The following is a 22,982-nucleotide window of genomic DNA, read 5'->3' on the forward strand; positions in this document are numbered from 1 at the left end:
ATTCTCCACAACTGTCGGGCAATTAAACGGCGCCCAACCACGCTCGCGCCCATCTCCCTCAGGCTCTGATCCAGTGCACGCAGTGAAGCAAACGGAAAATTCATTACAAACAAATTAACAAATAAATCAAATTTCAATACGAAAATTTGTGTTTGCGAAAACAATTTTGAGTGGGGTTCCGGAAGCTCTACGTATTGAGGGTATCACAAATCGCATGCCACGCCCAAACGCTTCGCCCGGACCAGAAAAATAGCGATGGGGCACCACTGACAGCCGGCAAATCGTCTAAAACTGTAGCTGTAGCTGTAGCTGAAGCTTTCCACTTGAGAAATCATTTGTCTAAATTAATTCCTGTCGTTTACATTTGCCAGAACAGAGCAGCAAGAGAAATCAAAGATTAAGACAAACATTTACTTCTCCTTCTCTTACCCACCCACCACCGAAATTGGCAGTCTGGTGGGTGGGCGGTCAGGCAACTGCCATGCCTTGGAGCTGTCTAACTCTAAACTGTAAATATTATGCTGCCGCTGCTACTGCTGCTGCTGTTGTTGCCTCACGCCTTTCCTTACCCATGATAAATGACATGATGCGCATTTGTTGGATCAACGTCGCCGCCGTCGTCGTCGTCGTCGTTGCCGTCGCCGTCGCCGTCGTAGTCCTCGCGTTAATAACTCATTTGAAAATTCCGCCGACAACGTTGCATACGTACATTTTTGCCCAAAAAACAATTAAAATTTTTTGGCCGGGTTGAGTTTCAGGTAGCGCATAATTATAACTCCTATATCCTATATAGTATGATATCCAAAACGCGTAACAGAGTTTCAACCCTTTTTACAGCTCCAGCTGACATGAGAGACTCGAACTCGAACTGGAAATGGAACTCGAGCTCTCGACCTCGAGCTGTTTCTGTTGCAACTTTATTGGGAATTGAGATTGTCACGTGGAAGTCACGCTGGCAGCAAAAGTGTTATCGTACCAGCTGAGTGTGAGCGAATGCTTCTCAATAATTATACTGTCACGAGCAGAGATTCGACAGTCAATCTGGAATTTGAGTAACTATTTGACTGTAAAGACTGAATATAAATATGAACTGCAAAATAGCAAGGCGTCTATAAATATATTAAATATAAGCTAGCACAATTTATTTGTAAAATTTTACTATATATTATAAGATTTTATCGGTATTCATTGAATCACTAGAGCTTTACTATTTGCCGGTTCCCAATCGATGTGTTAGGATTTCATTGTTTCTACATATGCAAGTAATAGATCCCCGATGTCTTTCACATAACGCCTTTCACATTTTTCACACTGCCCAAATCGCTGAAAACATGTTGTAGATAATCGGGAGACTTGCGAGCGTAAGCAACAATTAGTTTATACGGCGATATGAAGCGCTCTTGCGAATGCTCAGCATTGGATTTCGCATCCTGTTTGAGGTTCATGGAAATAACAATGTCAACGAAATCATTTAGGAACTCTTCGTGCTGAGACATTGGAATCCGCTCCAGAAATGGGCAAATCGCCTTAACATTGTCTAATAAAAGGTAGAGATTGTAAATGATTTGAAACAAAACTTTAGATTTGAAAACTCACCTTTAAGTGTCTGAACGCCTTCGTATACAAAGACTTCGCTGCGCAATTCCACATTCTTATAAACAAAGCCAGCTTCGTTGAGGAGCTCTTCAAACTGCTTGACAGGATCAGTGCTATAATGCAGGGGTGAAATGAACTGATCCACATCTTGCATATAGGACGCCCACTTGACATCGCTCTGCAGCACCTTGTATACTTCATAGATGGGATTGGTGGCCAGAAACACGAGCAGAGTATCGCCACCCTCGCCACGCAACAGATTGTAGATGTTTCGCAGAGCAGCTCGCAGATTTTGCACCCAATGTAGACAGTAAAATGATGTCACATGATCGAATCGACCCTTGAACTGCTCTGGCAACTCTTCGCAGCCAATATCGAGCACTTGGAACTGAGTTCGGGCATACCGCTCGTAACACTTGTTGGCATAGCGTACCATTTGCATTGAGACATCGGTGCCTACCAGTTGTTCGAAGCTCTTCGGCAGCAAGGGATGCACGAAGTCCATCAGCACATTTCCTGGCCCCGAACCAACATCCAATAGACTGTCCTGCCCATCGGAGCGCCACTGAAGTATCGAAGCGTATTCGCTCAAAATGAGCTTGGCATCGTGACGCTGCACCTCGTTGGCGCGCTGATAGAGCGACGCCAGGTTCATTGTGCTCACTAATATCGGAAGCATGGATCCAGCGCTTATATAGCATTTTTCAGATGCTTAGAGTGTACAGAGAGAATAGGGAGAATAGACAGTGTCGCCAGCTTTGCTGACATTGGCCCTCAGTCGCATTTTATTTTTGAAGCTTCGAGTATTGCCTGCCCATGATTTTCATCGTTTTAAAATAGCTCAAATTTTTTAGAAAAATGTATGTGTATGGACATATTTTCTAATATGCAGCCTCTTCAATATTCATTACTTCAATGATTTTTTTAATACACTTTTTTTTTTTGTAATACAAAATAATGTGAAATAGTTTTAAACAAACTTATTTTTAGTTTAAGAATTGGCCCATGCCATATAAAGTTTTGCAAGCATATATCTCCGTTATTACGACTTTCAATTCATACAGGGTATATAATGTCAACTCACATACATTCAGTACAGACATTTTTGCATACTTTATGCGTAATTCTAGACAATGCTGAATAGCATTAGTGACCTCGTTACGACTTGGACAAAGTAGCTCAAGTTCTAGGTCATGCTGGATAAGCAACACTTCCTCACTTAAGCTACGTAACAGCCCATTGAAATGTAAATTTATTTTTCAATACTTTTACTGAACAAATGAATAATTAACATGTATAGAAGAATATATAAAATTTGTGTATTGGTGGCATATTAGATAATATGATAAATGCTCGAAAGAGAAAATGCTTTCAATATATCAATATTATTGTCAGTCCATTGACCTTCATGAAATAGACACAAATGGGATAGAAGTATATCAAGTACCTATAGCTGCTATAGCACATACACATTAACATAAGTTTTAGCGTGCAAGGGCCTCCCACGGTTTTTCAAAAAAAAAAATAATAATAATAATGATAATCATGAATTCTTCACGCACCGTGATTGAAATACCCTTTAAATATGGCATATGATTATTATTTCTTTGGATTTCGTTATTTTCAATCATAGTATATATGCATATATCGTATTAGAATTAAAATATTGAAAGAAAACTTACAAAAATTTAATAGTAAAATATATAATAAAATGTATTTAATTTTTGTAAGTCTTACTCACAACATTTAATTATATTATATATTTTAGAGTCAATGGTTTTTTAACTTATAGGTTAACCCAATATATATCCCCTATATAAGGTGTGTCAGTTACAATTTTACAGCCTTACTCCCAAAACTAGTTTATTTACAATCCATTCAATTAAGAAAAGACATCTACCCTACATAGCTTTCCTGCTGAGGACAAAATTAGAATTATGGAAGTGCATTTAAAGAGCTAATTATTAGTTTTCTCTATTGTATGCTATGTATTCTATGACTATTCTTAGTTGGAATAGAAGGAATCAATAGAGTTGAAGCACGTACGTTAAGTACGTTAAGGTAGGCGCTGTGACTCGCTCTATTTTAGGATGTACAGCAAACATTAATATTTCATAGAGAATAACATGATTTCAGATCGTCATTTCACCCCACTTCTGACGCTGAAAATATAAATTCATTAAAAACATTCCATTCGGCCGTAAATGCATTACTATAATTACAGTTGAGCTCCGCACATATACTCTGGGATACGCTTATCTGACTTCAAATATGTCACATATGATGACAAGGACTGCGTTTGATGTATATTCCGTGTACAAGAGTTGAGCGAATTCTCTGTTCTCTGGCATTTTTTGGTCTTGTACTGTGACATCAAACAGGCTTTGTTTTCCCAATTATGGCATACCTTGCGCTTCTTAATATGTGGGTGTCACAGCTAGTTAATTGTATTTACGGCAATCCTGGCCCAAATGGGTTCACATGCAAAAAGGGTTTGATGGAAGTTGTGTTTTAGGATACGATACTGAAATTTCGCTGTAGCTGTTGATTGGAGGGTTGCATATCGTGAGATATGCTTGACTTTTCTACTTTTTGGAAGCTGTGTAATTCAATTGAAAAGCTGCCGATATCTATCAAGAGTGCTCTTGCATTTATTTTGCAGCAAACGTTTGACTAAAATTTAAACTTACTTATCAGATTCATGGTAAGGCTAATTTCTCTTGTTTATGATTAATAATTCTAGTACATTTCAGTAAACTGAAGTTATGTCTCGACTAAACCAATCAAAATATAATAACCTCTCCATACCCGTCCAAGTCAATTATTTTTGGAGTCATTCTCCGCGAAGGATGAGTTTCTAGTGTAGGGCTCGAATGATTTTACTGCATGAATGTTTGCCTAAAACTTTTGAGCAAGGCACAGTATGCTCACTCTATGCGCTGTTGTTGTTACACGCCCGTAAGTCTGTAAACAAAGCAAGAAATGTATTTGAAAAAGGGTTGGGTTCTCGTATGAGGTTTATAGTTTGATGTGAATAAACGAGATTTTAATGTTCCATGGGGGAATTCCACTTATGACTGCAGAGAAAGTGAGACAAACTGAAGGAGCAGAAGAAAACAGAGGGTAGTCATGGATTTCAAATACAAAGTAAATGCTGATTTGTTGATATTGATTAGTGCGAACTTGCCATAAGGGTAACAAACGAAATCTCGAAATCAAGAAGAAAACTTACGGTGTGGGTGTGTCTTGGGAGACGTAGCCACAACTTGATGAGTATTTAAAACTTTTCCATTGTCTGTCTGATGAATATTTAATTAAGCGTAGGAGAGCAACGCGTTTGAGACCCCAATAGCAAGAAGATAAGACTTAGAACTCACCCTTCAGAACCCCAGCGAAATCAACAATTGCAGTTGTTTCTGGTATATCTGATATAACATCTTCTTTGACTTATTGGAAAAAAGTTTTCTAATATATTTTAGACCATGTTTTCACAATGGAGAAAAAAAAATAGATTGGCAAATTGAAATATATTTTGAAAATTTAATTATAATATTTGCGTACGATTTGAAAAAGTGTCTGGTACGAAGAATCTTGCATCTTTAATGTTTCGTAAAAGCAATTCATTTTCTTTAGCTGTTTATTAAAATCAATTACAAATTCTATAAATCCAAAAGAACGACTAGTGAATGCCCTTGGCAGTTATTGTAGCTAACAAAATGTATGTACTATATTTCTTCTTCTGTTCTTCTTCTTCTACTGCAACAGGAAATCGTTTACCCCTTCATAGGGTTTTCGGGATATAAAAAGTAAGAGAAACAAAAAGAAGTAAAAGGGATACCTTGCCGCCAAATAGCCGAAAGCGTGTGAATGTTGCTGGCAGTCCATAGCCACAGCCGTACATATATATACATATATATATATATATATATACTTTCACAATACTTTGTATATTAATTTGTTTTCTCTTTGTTTCGATTTTGTGGCGCTGAAAATTAATTAAAAATTACATGAATGAACGTTGAAGGATAATGAGCCCCTAAGCTGATTTTGCGCTGAAAATATTTAAAGAAAAAAACTGTCGACTGTGCGCCACATGAAAACAAAAGGAGGTAAAAATAATAGCTATGCAAGAGTGATCGACTGTCAAATACCCTAATCTGCGTTTTTAGCGATTATGACTCAAAACCTAGCATATTCAAAGTCTAATACTTGGAATGGATAATATCTATTGTATATATTGTATCAGCAAAATTCCTTTTCAAGCATCTTACATAGATGTTCACAAACCCAATATACCCTTATCCTTATCAATGACTGCAGGGCATAAAAAGTGCTTGCCGTGTATTCAGATATACAGGTATTCGCCAGCAAAAAATATAAAGTAAATGTTTTCTATGTAGATACCCTATTCCCAGTATTCAGCTTCTGAAACTAGAGTGGATAAGAGTTAAGTCAAATATAAATAGATAAAAGGAAATTATATGGAATATGAATTACAATAAGAAGTATGATAACCCATTCTATGTTTAATGCATACCATTGTTTGAAAACTCATATGTATAAAAAAAAGAAGAAATAAAAACTAAGGGTATTCCCTACTCGACTACCCAACGACAAGTGCACTTTATTATTTTTTTTTAATATCGACGAAGTACAAAAATGAGAAAAAGCTGGAGTGGTAAATAGAGAAGATGAAAAATGGAAAAGTGTTCTCAAACGTAACAAAATATTTTTATAAAATAATTAAGTTTTCTTTTTTTTGCTGCAAATTATTACTGCACAGGTTTTCGACCAGTCTGTAAATGCGGCAACGAGAAATGTAGAGCTATATAATTTTATATTTTATATAAAAAATAATAATTTAATGAAATGAAAAGTATTTAGCCAATCTGTACTGCAGTCAAATTTTATGATTAATAATGACTTTTGTATTTATTTCGAATAAAACTACAGCAACGCTAAGGCCACAAAACTGAAATAAAACTTGTTCACTCAACTTGGATATTATCAAAGAAAGAGGGAAACGTCTTTTCACTTGGTAAGTCCCTGCAAACTTTAATTGAAAATATTCTATTATTTTCATGTTATCGTCAGCAGAAAACGAATCAGAGTATGTCAGACAGGAAAGCTCGAAGAGAAAATACCCTAAGTTCTAACAATCATCTAAGTAAAGACAATCATCTAATCTCAGGGCTGAGCTATACTTAAGTTAGCTGTTTCATTTGCATAAAAACAATATACCCAATGTCCGTGGACTTACGGTATCCAAAGCCAGTGATAAATATAACTTACAGAACTTTTTGGTTACCAAAAATAATTTCTACTATAAACAATCATGCTAGAGATGCGAGAGAACCCGACACGAAATTTAAGATATGCAATAGACTAATTGTATATCAAATGTTTAGCCTACAAATGTTTAAATCTGATTTATTATTTAAATAAAGACAACTGATTCTTATTATAAATATATATCGAAATCGTAATCGTAGCCGATGTCGTGTCGTCTCAATCACGCGACAAAGCTCATCTTCAGTTTGTATATAAACAATTAATTTCCTTTCTTAACGATGTAGTAATGAAATTTAGCCAATTTAAATTGTAATGATTTGGCGTTTTTCGAAATGCTCCATGGCCAAAAGTTGTGCTCGGGCCGGGCTTCTTTGTTGCAAAGTAGCTGAAATGACATTAAAAAGGCAACACGTACAAGTAAAGTAGACAATGTAGGCTTAAGGATAAGCAAGAGTTTCGAGTGGACAGAGAGCGATGAGCCCCCAAACCCTTTTGACACCCTCCATTGTCCTCTCATAGTTTACAATCTTGTTATCTTTTGCCAAGGCATCTCGTGCCCACATACGTAGCAGGACCCCCAAATTTATATATGTCTATATGTATGTATATATATATATGTGTGTATGTCTGTGTGAGTGTGGCATATACCGCATCTTTCAAGGCAATTAAAATCCTTGAAGGCAAGTTGATGTCATTTTGCCCTTTTTCGGTTATTTGCTGGCATTGTTATCGCCCTTGGCTTCGGATGATTATATGGTGTTTGAGGATCGTTTATTTAACATATTTTGCTTAAAATTCACTTTACTTGCAGTTAATTTTGTAAGAAAATTACTGCCAAGTTTTGCTACCCAGCAAAACTGCGGCACTGTAGGCGGGCTAATAGTTTCACTTATTCTTTACCTTCAACTAGAAATTATGTTTAAACACGTTTTAGTTTTCGACACTGTCTGATATTTGCTTACAAAAGGAATGGTAAATACGTCCGAAACTCAAAGTGGGACTGCTTCTGTTCATAAATCTACCTTCGCACAGTTTCATAAGCAAACCCAAGAACTTTGCCGAGTAATTGGGAAATAAGAATTTGAATTCTCGTTCACTATTTGACCCACGCTATGGACTCATTCAGCTCATTGTTGAGTCTATGGAATATGACAAGTTTGATTCACAATATATGTTGGAATATCTTTGAATTTGGTGCCCGAATTACCATCAGCCAATTGAACTCGCTCTAAGTAGATATAATCTACAATATTACGCAATGCAGAGCCAAAATGGAATATACTTTGACGCGATAGATCTATATGGGATTCACATTCGGATTCACCTGATCGATCCAACAATTCAATTCAGTCATTAATCCGCTTTATTCACTGCCTATACCCATATCTAGGAATTTTGATCTTTTGCAGCGCATACATATGTTTTTTATCCTCGTTTTTGTGTATTTGCAGAAGCACGTCGCATTAGGCGGCTGATGATATGAAGTCAATAGCAAATCAACCTAAAATTTACGCACAGACAACCCCTCGTCTGGCAGAGCCCGGACCATGGTAATCGAATCCGACCAGAAGCCGAGAACACCCAGCAAATCCCATAAACAGCAGTTCAATGATATAGAAAAATAGATAACGTAAAAAATTTGCAAGCAACAGCATGGCAAGGAATCGCAACAAACAACAACAATGAGGGGAGAGAGAGGAAAAAAGTGGAAATAAAAATAAGAAGCGTGTCAAAAAATCAACTTTAAACTAAGCCGCAAAAACACTCAAACGGAGCGTCGTCAAGTGAATAATGGGCAAATCCGCAAAGTAAATATGACACATCGCAAAATGGCATTCGGCGATAAAAGGAAAACACGCCTTGTGACAGTCGCATATCCACATTTCCGCATATCCACATATCCAATAGAAAGGTGTTTCACGCGTCTCTCCAGTAAGGGGTTACAGTTCACTCCACGCTTATTCAATTTCACCCCCCAAACGATGAGTATCAATAAAAAAATTGCTCCGCTGGGCATACGCTTCGCCCAAAGTATGCTGATAAGGTCGAGTGGGGTTCGTATTCGTATAAATATACCCACAAATATTTTGGGTCTTGAGAGTCAAGTCAAAGGAAAGTGAAGCGCAAATGTAGCAAATATTATATACATTTCAGACCTTAGGAGTTTCAACTCGCTCTCTTTGTTTTGTCATTTATGACGTTATGGCATTAAATCTTTATATGCGAGAGCATTCGATGTGCATTAAAATTCAATAATCATAAAAAACAAAGTCCCAATAACTGTCATCAATTAACCCTTTACTTCAGTCGAATGGACTTACTGTGTAATCTCAGGCACTCAGCCTCTGTCACAGTCACGAAGAAAGCTACCGTCACGGTCACAGTCACATTTACAATCAAAATAATCAAAAGTTAAAATCTAGGTCACAGTCAGAGTCATAGTCTTAGTCACAATCACAACCAAAGTCACATCCTTAGTATCTCACTCTCCCAGTCACAGTCACAACCATAGTCACATGCAATCACAGTCACTGTCACAATCACAGTCGCACAATCACAGACACAGTCAATAACCACAAAGTTGTCCGCTAGTTTTCTATGCACGCAATATTAACGTCACATAAATCTTGGCAACACTACTACTAAGTCGCTATTAAGTGAAATTGACCACATATTTTATCTTATACGCACACACACGCAGACCGAGTCCAGACACTGGATGCTGTGCCTATGGGCGGGCAGAGGGTTGGTTAAATGGGTGGGCCAGTAATTGGTGAGACAGGCTCATAAAACAATCTGCGAGTAAAATATATGAGACCTGTAGCAGGACACATGAAATTAACTAACTGAAATACCAACAAAAAATTATATACAAAAAAAAAAACGTTCAAATACATATGTATAATAACTACTATATGTATGTACATATGTATGGGTTTCACTTGAACCAACTCGAGCAGTTGAATTTCATAGAGGTCAGTAAATTGTCACCCAGCAACAAACAGTTGTGCTACAGCATGTGCACATGTGCATAGTATAACAACCGCAAAAACTGTTATAACACATCAATAAACACATGAGTTCCATAGCAGTCAGATAATTATCAGCTAGTACCAACAAGCTATGTTGCAGTGGTTGCAGTAATATATACGAGACTTCTAGCTGAAATGACCAGAAGATATAACCACTGTTCTCTGGTCAGTGATATAGCTGTAATAGAGTATCTTAAGCAAGCCAAACAAACGAGCCACTTTGCGTTCCATAGCAGCTAGCTAATTTTCGGAAAACAAGTAAAGGCCCTGCCAAATCAATAACAGTGCGTGAGCATGACAAATTTTGTATATTTCATTTAAAATTTATACTCGCATGAACTTACATTTTCTTTGTATAATATGTACCAATACAATTTCGAATTTTAAACAAAAACTAATTAAATATTAGGCAATTTAAAAAAATTAATAAATAAAACATCTGTAAACATAAATTAGAGAAAAAAAGAAACAATCTTGTGTATCAACTCTGTTATTTTTTCATATTAAATTGTAAAATGTACTCGAACTTATCTATGATTGACTCAATTGGCACTTTTGGTATTGGAAAATGTTAACATTTCTGGGTGGCCACAAATTATTGCTGTTGATTAGAACTTGCTTATAAAGCCGTAAGCAAATGACGTGTAAGTCGAAGATTACAGTTAGCGAGTCTATTCCATAGTTCTAAGAAATTAATATTGAAGTAAAGTCAACTAGATAATAATGCAGTTAATACATGCATGTAAGTATCTAATCAAAATGTAAAGTAACCTTGAGCGCATGCTCTTACTTACGTGTATTAATTTTGTTGTATGTAATTTTGTACGCCCCTTTTAGTTAGCATATTTCTGCTATTTTTGTGCGGAACAAATGCATTTTATTCACCCTCTGATAATGTTGTGGAGCTAACGCCATCCAACTTCAATCGCGAGGTGGTGCAAAGTGATGCCATCTGGGTTGTTGAGTTCTATGCGCCTTGGTGCGGACACTGCCAGAGTCTGGTGCCGGAATACAAGAAATTAGCCGGTGCAGTTAAGGGCGTGATTAAAGTTGGCTCGGTTAACGCCGATGAGCATTCCGAACTGGGTGGCAAATATAACGTACGTGGCTTTCCCACGATCAAAATCTTTGGCGCCAACAAGCAAACACCGATCGATTACAATGGCCAGCGCACAGCCAATGCGATTGCCGAAGCAGCTCTCGCTGAGGCTAAGAAGAAGGTTCAAGCAGCATTCGGGGGCGGCAGCGGAAGCGGAGGCGGCAGCAAGAGTGGCTCATCGAGCTCCGGCGATGACGTCATCGAGCTAACTGAAGATAACTTTGACAAACTGGTTCTCAACTCTGACGATATTTGGCTGGTAGAATTCTTTGCTCCCTGGTGCGGTCATTGCAAGAATCTGGCTCCAGAGTGGGCCAAGGCAGCAAAGGAACTGAAGGGCAAAGTAAAGCTTGGCGCTTTGGATGCTACGGCGCATCAGAGCAAGGCAGCTGAGTACAATGTGCGTGGCTATCCGACGATCAAGTTCTTCCCAGCCGGCTCGAAGCGCGCCAGTGACGCTGAGGAGTACAATGGCGGACGGACTGCTTCCGACATAATTAGTTGGGCCAATGACAAGCACACTGAAAATGTACCGCCGCCAGAACTGATTGAGATTACGGACGAGACCACGTTTGATACGGCATGCGAGGGCAAGCCCTTATGCGTTGTCTCTGTGCTGCCTCACATTCTCGACTGCGATGCCAATTGCCGCAACAAATTCTTGGACACCTTGCGTACATTGGGCGAGAAGTTCAAGCAGAAGCTATGGGGCTGGGCTTGGGCTGAGGGTGGTCAACAGTTGGCGCTGGAAGAGGCCTTGGAAGTAGGCGGCTTTGGCTATCCGGCAATGGCAGTTGTGAACTTTAAGAAGATGAAGTTTTCGGTGCTCAAGGGCTCCTTCTCCAAGGACGGCATCAATGAATTCCTCCGCGACATCTCCTATGGACGTGGCCAAACGTCTCCGGTGCGCGGCGCCAAAAAACCAAAGATCGTTAGCGTCGATCCTTGGGATGGCAAAAACGGGGAACTGCCCACAGAAGAGGACATCGATCTAAGCGATATTGACTTGGACGATGAGGTCAAGGATGAACTGTAATAACTTAACACCAAAACCCGAAAGAAAGAGCTCAACTTTTCCTCAATTTTTAGTTGAACTAATCTTTACTAATACTAAGTTTGACTGCTTAACTAAATATTAGATTTTTCTACTATTTGTAAAAAAACAAAAGAAAACAAAAAATACTACACCAAGCAAAAAAATAAACGTTCCATAATTAAAAAGCGTTCGTGTTGGAAGAAATTTTTATTAAACTAGAATATATCAAGTAAAATGTGTATATAAGTCAAAAAATATATGACTAATGATAATGATAAAAATGGAGATGGTTATGTATAAAATCTTTAAAGAATTGGCACTATCCTAGGTGAATAATTAAAGAACGGATTAAGTACACATATTTGTATGTAGGGCATTTTAAGTACAATCTATATAGAAGATCGCCTTTTTTCTTATGGCTATTTGTAAAGAATATCCAAAAATAAGTCTGTCACAATCTCCTTAGTTGATAAAAAAGATATCTTGAGCTTAATTTCCGAGTTTTATAAAGTGCAAACATTAATGAGCACTACCTGATATACCTGTATATATATCATAAATAAGCCAATAGCTTAGGCAAGTTGATGATGATGCTTCTGGTCAACCGGATAATTCTCTATCGATTGTATTGAACGGGATGTAGCTGCAGTAATTGTGGATGATACATCCATAAATCGATACTTTTTATCATCGCGACACAAGAACGGATAACACATGATGCTATAGTAAAACACTAAAGATACTACAATGATCGAAAATATAATGGCAATGATGCCGAACGTTGAAAAACTCGACTTGCTATCCAAGTATTCCTTAGCCGTTAATGGAGCTGGACTACTTGTGGTTGGTGGTGGTGTTGTTGTTCCGCGCTTTAATCCGCGACGATAGCAGTCCACGTTGGAAATAAGACAACTGGAGGCTGTAGGATGTGAAAGATAAATCACAATTTTTACAAAATATGCAGATAAAATATTTGTATATTTCTTTTTAAAACAGTCAAACAAACCTATAACAAGCAAACACAGAAAATACACGTTACTTTGATTGAACATATTCAACAAATTTATTTTGAGCAATATTAGTAAATTAAGAATGGACGCAGACGCAGACGCAGATGCAGATACGGACAAAGCAACCGTAAACAAGGAAAACTGGTATATTTTGTAGTATTCGTTAGTATCGATACTTTTGTTTTAGCGAGTTGCAACCAGCGATACTTGTGCCATCGTCAGCGATACCAATCGTTATCGACAGTCTCATTGAACCAAGAGTTATTGTGCTAGTTGAGTTTGTGTGTGCACTTAATTTTTAGAAATTGTTATAAAATCATTGGAAAATGGGCGAAATCATTTTAGTCTGAAATAAAAAAGCAAAAGAAAAAAGTGACGCGACGAGGACGCTAATTTATAGCTGTTTTGCCGTATAATTCGCATAAGCAACAGCAAGTTTCTCAATTCGCCACAAATAAGCAATTTTTCTAGAATTTTAACGTAATCGGAGAAATAAATACCATGCAAAGTACGCGACAAAAAAAGGTACAGTGAACATTTTCTTGCTTGTCAATTCGATTGTCGGCTGTAAACGGCAGCACAAAGCGGGCTCAAAAAGAAGCACAAACACAAAGTGAACAGCAAAGAAACGAAGCAACAACAAAAGGAAAGAGAAACGCTATTTGGTTGGCAGTAGTGGTGGACGTATGCTTGTGAGTACATGAGTTTGTGTGTGTGTGTATGTATATATACATATATATCTAGTGTGTTGGTGTTTTGTATGTGCTCAGTTTATGAATATAAACAGTAACATTTTTTTTTACAAATATAGATCAGTAAATGCTGGAAAAATGTCACATTTGCCATTGGATGCGAGGGCTATACTTCAGCACCTAAATGAATTGGGCTATAGAAATATATCTGCCGAACAACTACGTGAATTTTTAAAAGGTAAGACCATTCTCAGAAACAAATAAGACAGCACAGTTCCCGCCATTGCATATAGTGTTTGTGTATATGTATATAGATACGCATATATATATGTATGTATATATTGTGTGTGTGTGTTGGTGTCTGTGTGTGAGTGAATGCAATGAACGCTTCAAAATGTTATTTGAATTGTAGCATGTTTTGTTCTGTTTTCGTTAATTTTTATGAACGATTCGTCACCATTTTTCGTATTTTCTCGTTAAAATTTAAGAGAAATAAGTGACGATGACAAAAGTTCGTAGCTGTGTATCACGAAAAATGAGCGAGTATTACTCGTAATTTGTAAATAACACAAATAACGAAAACAATTTTTGCTAAAGCGCCCTGTCTACCTCTAAAACGCTTTTAAGCATACACATCCACTCGCATAAATACACGGCTGTGTTTGTGTACATAAAAATGCATGTATGTATGTACATATGTATGTACATATATTCTATTGTATACGTTTAGAGCAAGGCATGTTTCGACTGACGGCGACAGCAAAACCAAAAGTTGCTGTTGGGCTCACCGCTTGCCGCAATGCTGGCGCTGTCGTTGTTGCTGTAGCTGCATGTCTGTGCGTGCTTAGTTTGTATGCGTATTTTAAACGAGTGTCGAAGTTTCTTTACGGCATACAAAGCATGTAAAGCGTGCATACACCTCCATAGATATGTACATATGTGTGTATTATTGTATATGTGTATACTATGTATTTTCTATACATACATACATGCATGCGTTTTAAAGTTGCTAACATTTGTTTAGCACATTTATTTACTTTATATCAATATGTGCATGCGCTTATAGACGCGTATTACAACTGTACATACAGGCACACACGCACACACACATGTATGTTATTTTTTGTTCCATGTTTGCTATTGTTTGTTGTGTTCGTTCTCTTTGCTTAGTCAAAAATTAATCTTATATTTGTATTTCCATAAACAAACGCACAATTGTTAGTTATTCATTTAAAAACGGAAAAACCGCTATTCATCGATTACAATGCTTGTTTTATGATTTATCAATTTCTTTGAATATTTGTATATACAACTGTTTAATTTTAAACAGCTGCTACTGATACTCCCTATGCGGTCGTATTCTGTTCGTGAATCGGTTCACAGTCAACCCTGCACACGTTTCAAAATTTTTGCGGCACATGGAATATAGTCATGCATGTGTATGTGTTCATTTGTACACGCAATGAACAAATTCACATAAATGAAATACAAATGAGTACACAAAAAAAAAGGAGCCCTATTTCTACGTCAACAACCGAAAAAACAAATTGCAAACGGAAACAAAGTTGTCTTGTTTGGTTTAAAATTTTTTGAATTTGAACTGCTCATTGAAATGCTCTGGTGAACTTCCTTGTCTAGATTTTCTTTTTGTTTTTTCTGCTTTACATCGATACTGTATGTAATAGTCAATAAATTAATAATTACCTATGATCCTATTCCTTCGTCTGTCCGTATCAACATATTTTGAGAAGTACAATATAAATAACCAGAGACGCAAGGCGCTTAGAACAAAACATCGATAGCTCTTTCGTTTTGATGACATCGACATAACCCTCAGGATTTTTTAAGTTTTTGGACTCTTTTATTTATGGACTACATTTCTATATATCTTTGTCACAACTCTCAATGCTCTCCAGGATCTGGTATAGTTTTTTGTAAACAAAACTGACTTAACTAGGGGTTTTTTTTTTTTTTGTAACACTTGCTCCACTGTACCCAATCAGAAGCTCCGCCACAACACGGAACCAAATCAAATGAGTTAGGATCTGGTTCGACGACTTTTCCTATAAAAAATTATAAACATGCTGATTTTATTAAATTGTACGCTTCTTTTTTATTACTATACGAAATTATTTATTTAATTGATACAACACTCCATTATTTCAATGTAAATATATAATATAATTATATATATATAAAAATAATTTTAAAGATGCTGTTGGATAGTGCTGTGTCAGTTGGTTGGTGGCTGCTGCTCCTATATAGAGCATTTAAAATTAACTAATTAATTTCAATTTATTTGTATCTAATTCTTGGTCCTTCATCAACAACAACAAATACAGCATATTTGCGCCTAAAGGTATGCAACCACAGTCGGATAAGCAAAGTGCTAGCAAAAGCAAACTCGCAACAGGAACAGCAAGTCCTCAACAACAAGAACAACAGCAGCAGCAGCAGCCCCAGCCAGAGCTTCAGCAGCAGCCCCATCACCGTTCCAAAGTAAAGGTCATTAAGAGCAAGCGGCCACTTTGCCACTTTAAGTTTTACTTGGATATTTGCGATCATCAACTAGCCAAGCGCATTGAGGCGGATATCAAGGCGCTTGGAGGCACACTTGAATTTTTCCTCAACGACAGTATTACCCATTTCATTACCGATAAGGAAAACGGTTCGTCTCTTGGAATTTCTGAAGCTCGTAGGAGCACACGTAGCCAGCCGGTCACTCCTTTAACACAGCCTACATCTAATAGCCCTCATACGCCCAATACACCCACAGCGAATATTCATGAAGACAGCAATGGCCCGCAGCGCAGGACTCGGCAAACGCGCGCCGATGCTATTTTGAGTCGTGTGCGCGGAGCACAACAAATAACACCAATTGCAACTGAGGCCCATTCCATTCAACGACAGCAACAGCAGCACCAGCAAAGTAATTCCCAAAATTCTGGCAAGTTAGCTCTTGCTACGTACACCATCTGGCAGACTGAGCATGCGTTACGCTTTTTTCAGCGTATACAGACCGAATTACGGCAGTATTTAAAGGGAGCCGCATCCGGAACATCAAGTGGACCCCAAGCAGCAGGAAGATCTAATATCCACCTGAAGGGCAATTACATCAAGATCGAATCAATAAAACACAATCACCGACCATACTATCATCTATTGAAGGAACCCGACGAGTGGCCTAAAATTGATTTATGCAGCGAGGACAGTGCCTTTCGTTTGCAGACCAAGGCTTATGTGCAAAGTATGACACGTAGGTCGCTTGGCTCACGGACCTCGCAACGTCAACAGGATCAACAAGATCAGCGGCATCCACAGTCGGTGCCATTGCAACACGCCGCCGTTCAAGCACTCAAAAAGCAATCAGCTTCTGTACATACTCCAGACAGTCCCAGATCGCATTGCAGAGAGCTAAAGGAATCCAGCGATAAGCAGTGCGGTGTATGCGAGATTTGCAAGATCGAGTACGATACGTTAGCAACCCATTTGCAAAGCAAGGAGCACGATTTGTTTGCTAAAAACGTACAAAACTTTTTGGCACTCGATACGCTTATTCAAGTATCGGCAAGTGTCACTGATTTTCTTAAGAGAGAGCAGCAGAAGCAATATAATCATTCAAGGAAGGAGAAGGAACAAACTACCGCAGATACAAATAGCGACATGGAAGTTGATGAGCTCAATAGTAGCACCATTGCCCACAACACAAAGTCATCCAATCAATCAGATTCGAGTGCAGTTCCACAAAATAGCAATAATAATAGGCAACGGCCATCTCCAGCGTTACGTGAAAAATCTAAGCGCATTACTAAGGGCAAGCATTCTTCAGAAAAGTTCAGAGCCACGGGAAATACATCACCCAACCCACAAACATCATCGCCTACTAAAAAACTAACAGCAACCTGTAGCCTTCTTGAGCTACAGCGTGTCGAGGAAACTGTCAATAATGCAACAGTAGCTGCTGCAACTCCTTCCAATCCAACACGGCGTAAAACACAAAATTCTGTTTTGTCGCCGCCAATTCGAGCAATGCTGCCACCGTCATCACTCTACAAGGTGGTAGAAGCTAACGATGCAGTAGCCTCGTCTCCACGAGTTAGGCGTGGTAATACCAATGTCTCTGGCAATGCGGTGGACTCCCCATCGCTGATTGTTAAGTTCCAAAAAGTGCGTCAATCCGAACTACAGCGACTTAACGGCGAAGCGGAAAATTTTATGTTTCCACGAACGACAATACGCAGTAGTAGCGAACTTCCTACAGACGTAGATCGTCAGACAACCTCGGATGCACGTGGTCACCAGAGCAATTCATCGCCCAGCTCGCACAGTACTAGCGAGGTGGAGGTACCCGGCTTAACCACGCCTATCAAGCTACAGGGTCGAGCCACAGCCGTGGGTAGAAGAAGGAAAAGACCCCCACCATCGCAGGTTCAGACGGCATTGAGCCAGCTGCAGCGCCAGTTATCAACAGGTAGCAGCAGTAGTAATGGGTGTACTGGTGATCAGCAACAGCAGCGCTTTCCAAACGCCCCCATCCAGCCAGATTTGCAACCGCAATCGCTAAGCCAAAAACAGGCAACGGCTACACGAAAGAGCAGCCGCATGGCTACTGCCATTGTAACAGCTGCCACAACAAGCAGTCAATTGCAGTTACGCCGACGGACAGAGTCTACGGTCACGGTAAGGCGCGGCGGCAACATGGAGGATCGGATGGGGGATGAAACTAAATCAAAAAAGACGGAAACAGCCCAGGAGTCGGATGATCTAGAAGAAGAAGAGTCAAATGACGAGACAAGCTCTTCGGGCAGCGATGAAGACTATGTGGCAAACGGTAAACTACGCAGAACTATCCCTATAACAAATCGCTTGGATACGAGAGAAGAGCGCGCAGCGAGACGACTATCACGGCTGACAATTAGTATCAATCGAACCACTGGTGAAAAACTTCAAAACTTAGTGCCGTCGGCACCAGAGAATAAGGTGGCACAGACACGAAAAGGCAGCAGAGGTCAAAGGCCTTCAATAGCCAAAACAAAACAGTCAAAGCAGCAAACCACTCCGCCAACATCGACGAAGAAGACATTGGCAACGGAACTGATCTTTGATTGCAGCAAGAGTGAGCGACTGAAGAAGCTGCGGTACGCGTTTGAGAAGACACCTGAAACGGATTTATGGCATCGCGTGTTTCAACGACAGGACGACTGTGAGGAGCACTACTACAGTTACTATGGATCTACGAAATACCGGAAATTACCATACGAGCTGGGTCCAATACCCATGGAGCGCACAAGTGCTCACAGCTGCACGATATGCCGAGGTCAGCCGGAACATCCTGAAGAAGACTATAAAGTGCAGTCGCTTAGACCAATTAAGATAGAGCGAAACCGCGATTTAGAAACCGAACAATCCCCTGTCCAGTCTGACGGTAATCAGACAGCCGCAACAACATCTACAGCAACAACATCTATGTATAGACACAAAAAGATGCATCTCTTGCAACGCTATCAACAAGAGCAGCAACAACAGTCCTTAAACACTGCCATACCATTAGCGAAATGTGATAGCAAAGCCAGCACGCCGGAGCTGCTAGAGCGTGAGTTTGCTTCACTAAGTGAGAATGCCCAGGTAGTGGAGAGAGTTCGTGCAGCATCCACACAAAGCAATTCAAGCAGTAGCTGCAGTAATAGTCAAAATAGCAACGTAACTTGTCGTAACAAGCAGCTTGCGAGAATAGCTGAGTTGCCGCCACGTAAATCACCAAGGGAGCACGCATCCACGCTGGCCTTGGTAAGTTGCATAATACGGCAGCGGCAAGATTCACTAAGCAAAACCAATTCCGAGGTAGATGAACCAGGGCCAGCAGCACCTGCGAATGTAGTTGCACCTATGCTAAGAGTACCACTGAAGCAGGAGTCAGTTGTATTGAGCTCGAATTCCCATAACACACGTTCACAAGCTGCCACGCCCGTAGAGGAACTGCGTTTTGCCACCGAAATAAGTGAGAACGTAAAACGCATGCGACGTGGACAAAACAAGTATGATACCTTGCCTTCCGCGCCAGCATTAGTCGCGGCACAAACGCCCGCGCTAACCAGATGTCGCCGCCCGACAGCAGCTGCCGCAGCAGCAAATGCTGCTAAATATTCTGGACGCCTCGAGTTTTCAGGCAGAGATGCAACCCCGAAAGTGCTGTTAAGTAAACGTAAACGCCGCCAGATATCCAGCACACCAGCTATGCGTGTGCCTCAACAGCAGCCGACGGGATCCGTATCTCTAGTTGCTGGTGTTCGTAAACTCCCAAGTAAAAAAGGAATACTTGAATATGAGATGGATAACAGTGCGCTTAAGGCACTAGATGCTAGCATGCAATATGCTAATCCAATTCTAATATCCTGGAAAATTGATAAATATCTGGAACTAACAGGCAAAGAGTATGATTTTAGTTCGGAGGAACAAATGCCACTCCTACAAACAGCTGAGCGTTACAATGAAGATGTGGATTTTCAGATGCGTTCAGATGCACGCACACCGCCGCCTACAGATTTTTGTTTTACCAGTGATTTTGATCTTTGCGATTTGTTAGCTGAAAGCTCTGGTAGTGGAGATGACGAAGACATATCTCTCAGGCGTTCTGGCTGCCGTCGAAATAGTAGAATGAATTTATATTGCAGCTACCAGCGTAAACGCAAATGTCTAAAATCAAATCGGACTGGTTGGCCCAGAGCGCAGAGACGACGAGCGACGGCAGTGTCAAATGCAAAACAACAGCCTGCTGAGCGGTCGAGCTTTCGAAAATTAAGTATTGGACAGTCTCAAGAAGCTCAAAAGCTTAAAGATTTAAAGCAGGAACATCTGGAAACAGAAGAGGAGCAAACGACAACCACGACGACAACCACAACTACCGATAAAGAAATTATCAAAGAACAAGATGATGATAAGTATGAGGATGGAGGTGGTGGGACCGGCAGCAATCGAGGAACTGCCGATGGGACAAAGCCAACTCGCCCGGCTACTGATATGACGCCTCCGGCCACAGATGTGGAGGAACAAGTAGAAAGTGGGGATTATTCGGGCGATGAAGCGGCAGCAAGTGTGGACAATGAAAGTCAAGTCGATGATGACGATGACGAAACAATGGCCGACTCTATTGACCAGTTGCATGATGGCAAAATAGAAATCGAAGCAACCGATGCTGATGTTGAAGAAGATGATGGTGAAGACGACGATGATGATGTTTTCGAAGACGCTTTTGGTGGGGAAAATATTCAACATGAAAAACTAAACGTACAGAACTTCTCTCCGTCATTCGACGAAGAGTCGGCAGAGAAACGTATTCGTGTAACCTCCAACTCGCCCGCTAATAACTCTGATGAAAATCCGTCGCAGAAGAAGTCGCTGGTGACGCTGCAAGCCTCCAATGGATATCGCTTGAATGCCACATCTACACCGAGCACACAACAAACCCGCCAACAACAACAACGACGCACGCCGCAATTGAACGGAAGTCTGGGTAGCTGCATTTCACCCAGCGATAAATTGGGTGACCATTCGGACGTATTTACTGTGTCATCTGACGGTCTCGATACAGACCTGGATTTGAGCAATACTCAAGCCGGCGACTCTCTGGAGCATTGTTCGCATCAGAGATTGCAGCAGACAACACCCAAACGCAAGTTTGATCTCTCTAAGTATGCCCCTCCTAACAACGGCATGGCCGCAAGCAGCTGTGCCGCAGAGGCAGCTACTGCAGCGGTCAAATCGCTTGCCATATCGCAGTTTCTAAAAAAGGAGGTGCGTGTTACATGCCGGCGACTTCGGGCGCCCTTTCGCCGCTTTCGATATCGTCGCTAATCATCACTAGCATCATCATTTTGACATTTAACAAATCATCATTAGTTTAAGGGCAAAATTGTAAATTCTGATGTACAGAGAAGATCAAGAACATGGTTTATAAGGCTTATTACACAGTCCCTCCATTCGCAATTACAGTTTCGATATTTTTTTATTTCGTTGTCAAACTCCCTACCACTATCCCTCCATCCCGCTATTGTACATTATTATAATATGGCCCATTCATTGTCATCGTTGTTTGAACTTTTTATAATTGCGCAGGTGCAGTTGCCCCAATTCACACATTGTGCGTAATGATAATTAGCATAATTTAAAATACAATATCAGATAAATACGTAAAGTAAGATAAGTTTAATTTTAGCTTAGAACAAATTTAGTACTCTTTGAAGCACCTTAGATTGACTACCCAACTAAGGAATGAAATAACGAAAAGAAGTGATGGATCAATGCAGACAAATTGCATAAGCAGAGCGTATTGAATTTAAACAAATATACAAATCATTTAATTTTGTTTCTACAACAATATCAACTTGATGCTCAAATAAATTATGTATAACAAGAATATAAAACCAAAAGCAATTGTAAAAACTTAAAATCAAAGAGTACATTAAAATATATAATAAAAGCAAACCGACTGCATTTCATTAAAAACAAACAAACAATTTAATAAAATCAAACCACTTTTATTAAGTAAAATTGTTCTAATTAAAACTTCTTTGATCTTATCTAGACCTGCGCAGGCTTATTAAATATGAAGAATGTATGGCGGCGAACCCCAAGGGGGACTATTTCAGCAGCCTTCATAAACGCGACACCATAAGCTCGCGCGCTAAGTTAGGCGACAAGGAAAAAGAGAATATACCTCCTCAGGTCATTAAAAACAAAACGAATCAGCCGATATCCGATAAAAACGAGGAAGCCCGTGTAAATGGGGGTTATGCTACGACTTCCAACTTGGCAGCCATGTTTCGTGAAAAGCTTTTGATAGATGAACCAAAAGAGCCACCGAAATCTGCGAAACCTGTGAGTCGCAGTCGTAGTCGTAGCAAGACACTTAAAATAAATTCATCGAAGGAAACCAACTTGAACAGCGGAGGGACGGGTAATACTCCAGACGGACGCGACGCACATAATAAAGTGCGTAAAATACGTCCGCGTAGCTCGAGTCGACATTCTATACAGGGTATGTTATTTTCTACAATATGGCCAGTTTTATTTAATTTAAATAATTCATTTTTTGTTTTTAGGTCATAACCAGGATAAAAACAAGCTGAAGCATCCACGAAATGATCCAGTAGCTCTGTATCATTATTATCAGAATGAATGGCTCCACTTTCGTGACCAAATTCCAGGCGAAAAATCGCATACTGATTT

The 22,982-nt window shown here is 39.6% G+C and overlaps 4 protein-coding genes across 5 annotated transcripts; 2 read left to right on the top strand and 2 right to left on the bottom strand.

Moving 5' to 3' along the window:
* Nucleotides 1–1,178: 1,178 nt before the first annotated feature.
* On the bottom strand, nt 1,179–2,384 carry jhamt (juvenile hormone acid methyltransferase). Its single transcript, XM_030385919.2, has 2 exons — nt 1,597–2,384; nt 1,179–1,537 (listed from the first exon to the last, which is right to left on the bottom strand). Exons 1-2 carry the CDS (start codon nt 2,273–2,275, stop codon nt 1,284–1,286), a joined length of 933 nt encoding a protein of 310 aa, XP_030241779.2. The 5' UTR covers nt 2,276–2,384; the 3' UTR covers nt 1,179–1,283.
* Nucleotides 2,385–10,504: 8,120 nt separating this feature from the next.
* On the top strand, nt 10,505–12,074 carry CaBP1 (Protein disulfide-isomerase A6 homolog CaBP1). The gene is made up of 2 exons (XM_030385913.2): nt 10,505–10,662; nt 10,758–12,074. The coding sequence occupies exons 1-2, from the start codon at nt 10,644–10,646 to the stop codon at nt 12,053–12,055; spliced, it is 1,317 nt and encodes a 438-aa protein (XP_030241773.1). The 5' UTR covers nt 10,505–10,643; the 3' UTR covers nt 12,056–12,074.
* A 173-nt stretch (nt 12,075–12,247) lies between these two features.
* Nucleotides 12,248–13,222, bottom strand: LOC115563240 (uncharacterized). The gene is made up of 2 exons (XM_030385921.2): nt 13,062–13,222; nt 12,248–12,974 (listed from the first exon to the last, which is right to left on the bottom strand). Exons 1-2 carry the CDS (start codon nt 13,105–13,107, stop codon nt 12,628–12,630), a joined length of 393 nt encoding a protein of 130 aa, XP_030241781.1. The 5' UTR covers nt 13,108–13,222; the 3' UTR covers nt 12,248–12,627.
* A 145-nt stretch (nt 13,223–13,367) lies between these two features.
* Nucleotides 13,368–22,698, top strand: chif (DBF4-CDC7 kinase regulatory subunit chiffon). Of its 2 annotated transcripts, XM_030385920.2 has the most exons (4): nt 13,368–13,757; nt 13,877–13,995; nt 16,100–21,548; nt 22,339–22,698. In XM_030385920.2, the coding sequence occupies exons 3-4, from the start codon at nt 16,119–16,121 to the stop codon at nt 22,426–22,428; spliced, it is 5,520 nt and encodes a 1,839-aa protein (XP_030241780.1). In that variant the 5' UTR covers nt 13,368–13,757; nt 13,877–13,995; nt 16,100–16,118; the 3' UTR covers nt 22,429–22,698. The 2 variants fall into 2 exon arrangements, with proteins under 2 accessions (XP_030241780.1, XP_089114639.1); XM_089258513.1 differs by lacking the exon at nt 22,339–22,698 and having other exon boundaries at nt 13,369–13,757; nt 16,100–22,238.
* Nucleotides 22,699–22,982: the final 284 nt, after the last annotated feature.

The sequence above is a fragment of the Drosophila navojoa genome, chromosome 3, assembly GCF_054131105.1.
Source record: "Drosophila navojoa isolate 15081-1374.11 chromosome 3, UAZ_NAV_1.0, whole genome shotgun sequence".
NCBI classification, from domain to species: domain Eukaryota; kingdom Metazoa; phylum Arthropoda; class Insecta; order Diptera; family Drosophilidae; genus Drosophila; species Drosophila navojoa.

Excerpts from the sequence above, each read along its gene's own strand:
- jhamt (XM_030385919.2), bottom strand. The coding sequence starts at position 2,275 with ATGCTTCCGATATTAGTGAGCACAATGAACCTGGCGTCGCTCTATCAG. Across the intron at positions 1,538-1,596 it reads AGGCGTTCAGACACTTAAAG|ACAATGTTAAGGCGATTTGC; the intron begins GTGAGTTTTCAA and ends ACCTTTTATTAG.
- chif (XM_030385920.2), top strand. The coding sequence starts at position 16,119 with ATGCAACCACAGTCGGATAAGCAAAGTGCTAGCAAAAGCAAACTCGCA. Across the intron at positions 21,549-22,338 it reads CGCAGTTTCTAAAAAAGGAG|ACCTGCGCAGGCTTATTAAA; the intron begins GTGCGTGTTACA and ends GATCTTATCTAG.
- LOC115563240 (XM_030385921.2), bottom strand. The coding sequence starts at position 13,107 with ATGTTCAATCAAAGTAACGTGTATTTTCTGTGTTTGCTTGTTATAG. Across the intron at positions 12,975-13,061 it reads TCTGTGTTTGCTTGTTATAG|CCTCCAGTTGTCTTATTTCC; the intron begins GTTTGTTTGACT and ends CACATCCTACAG.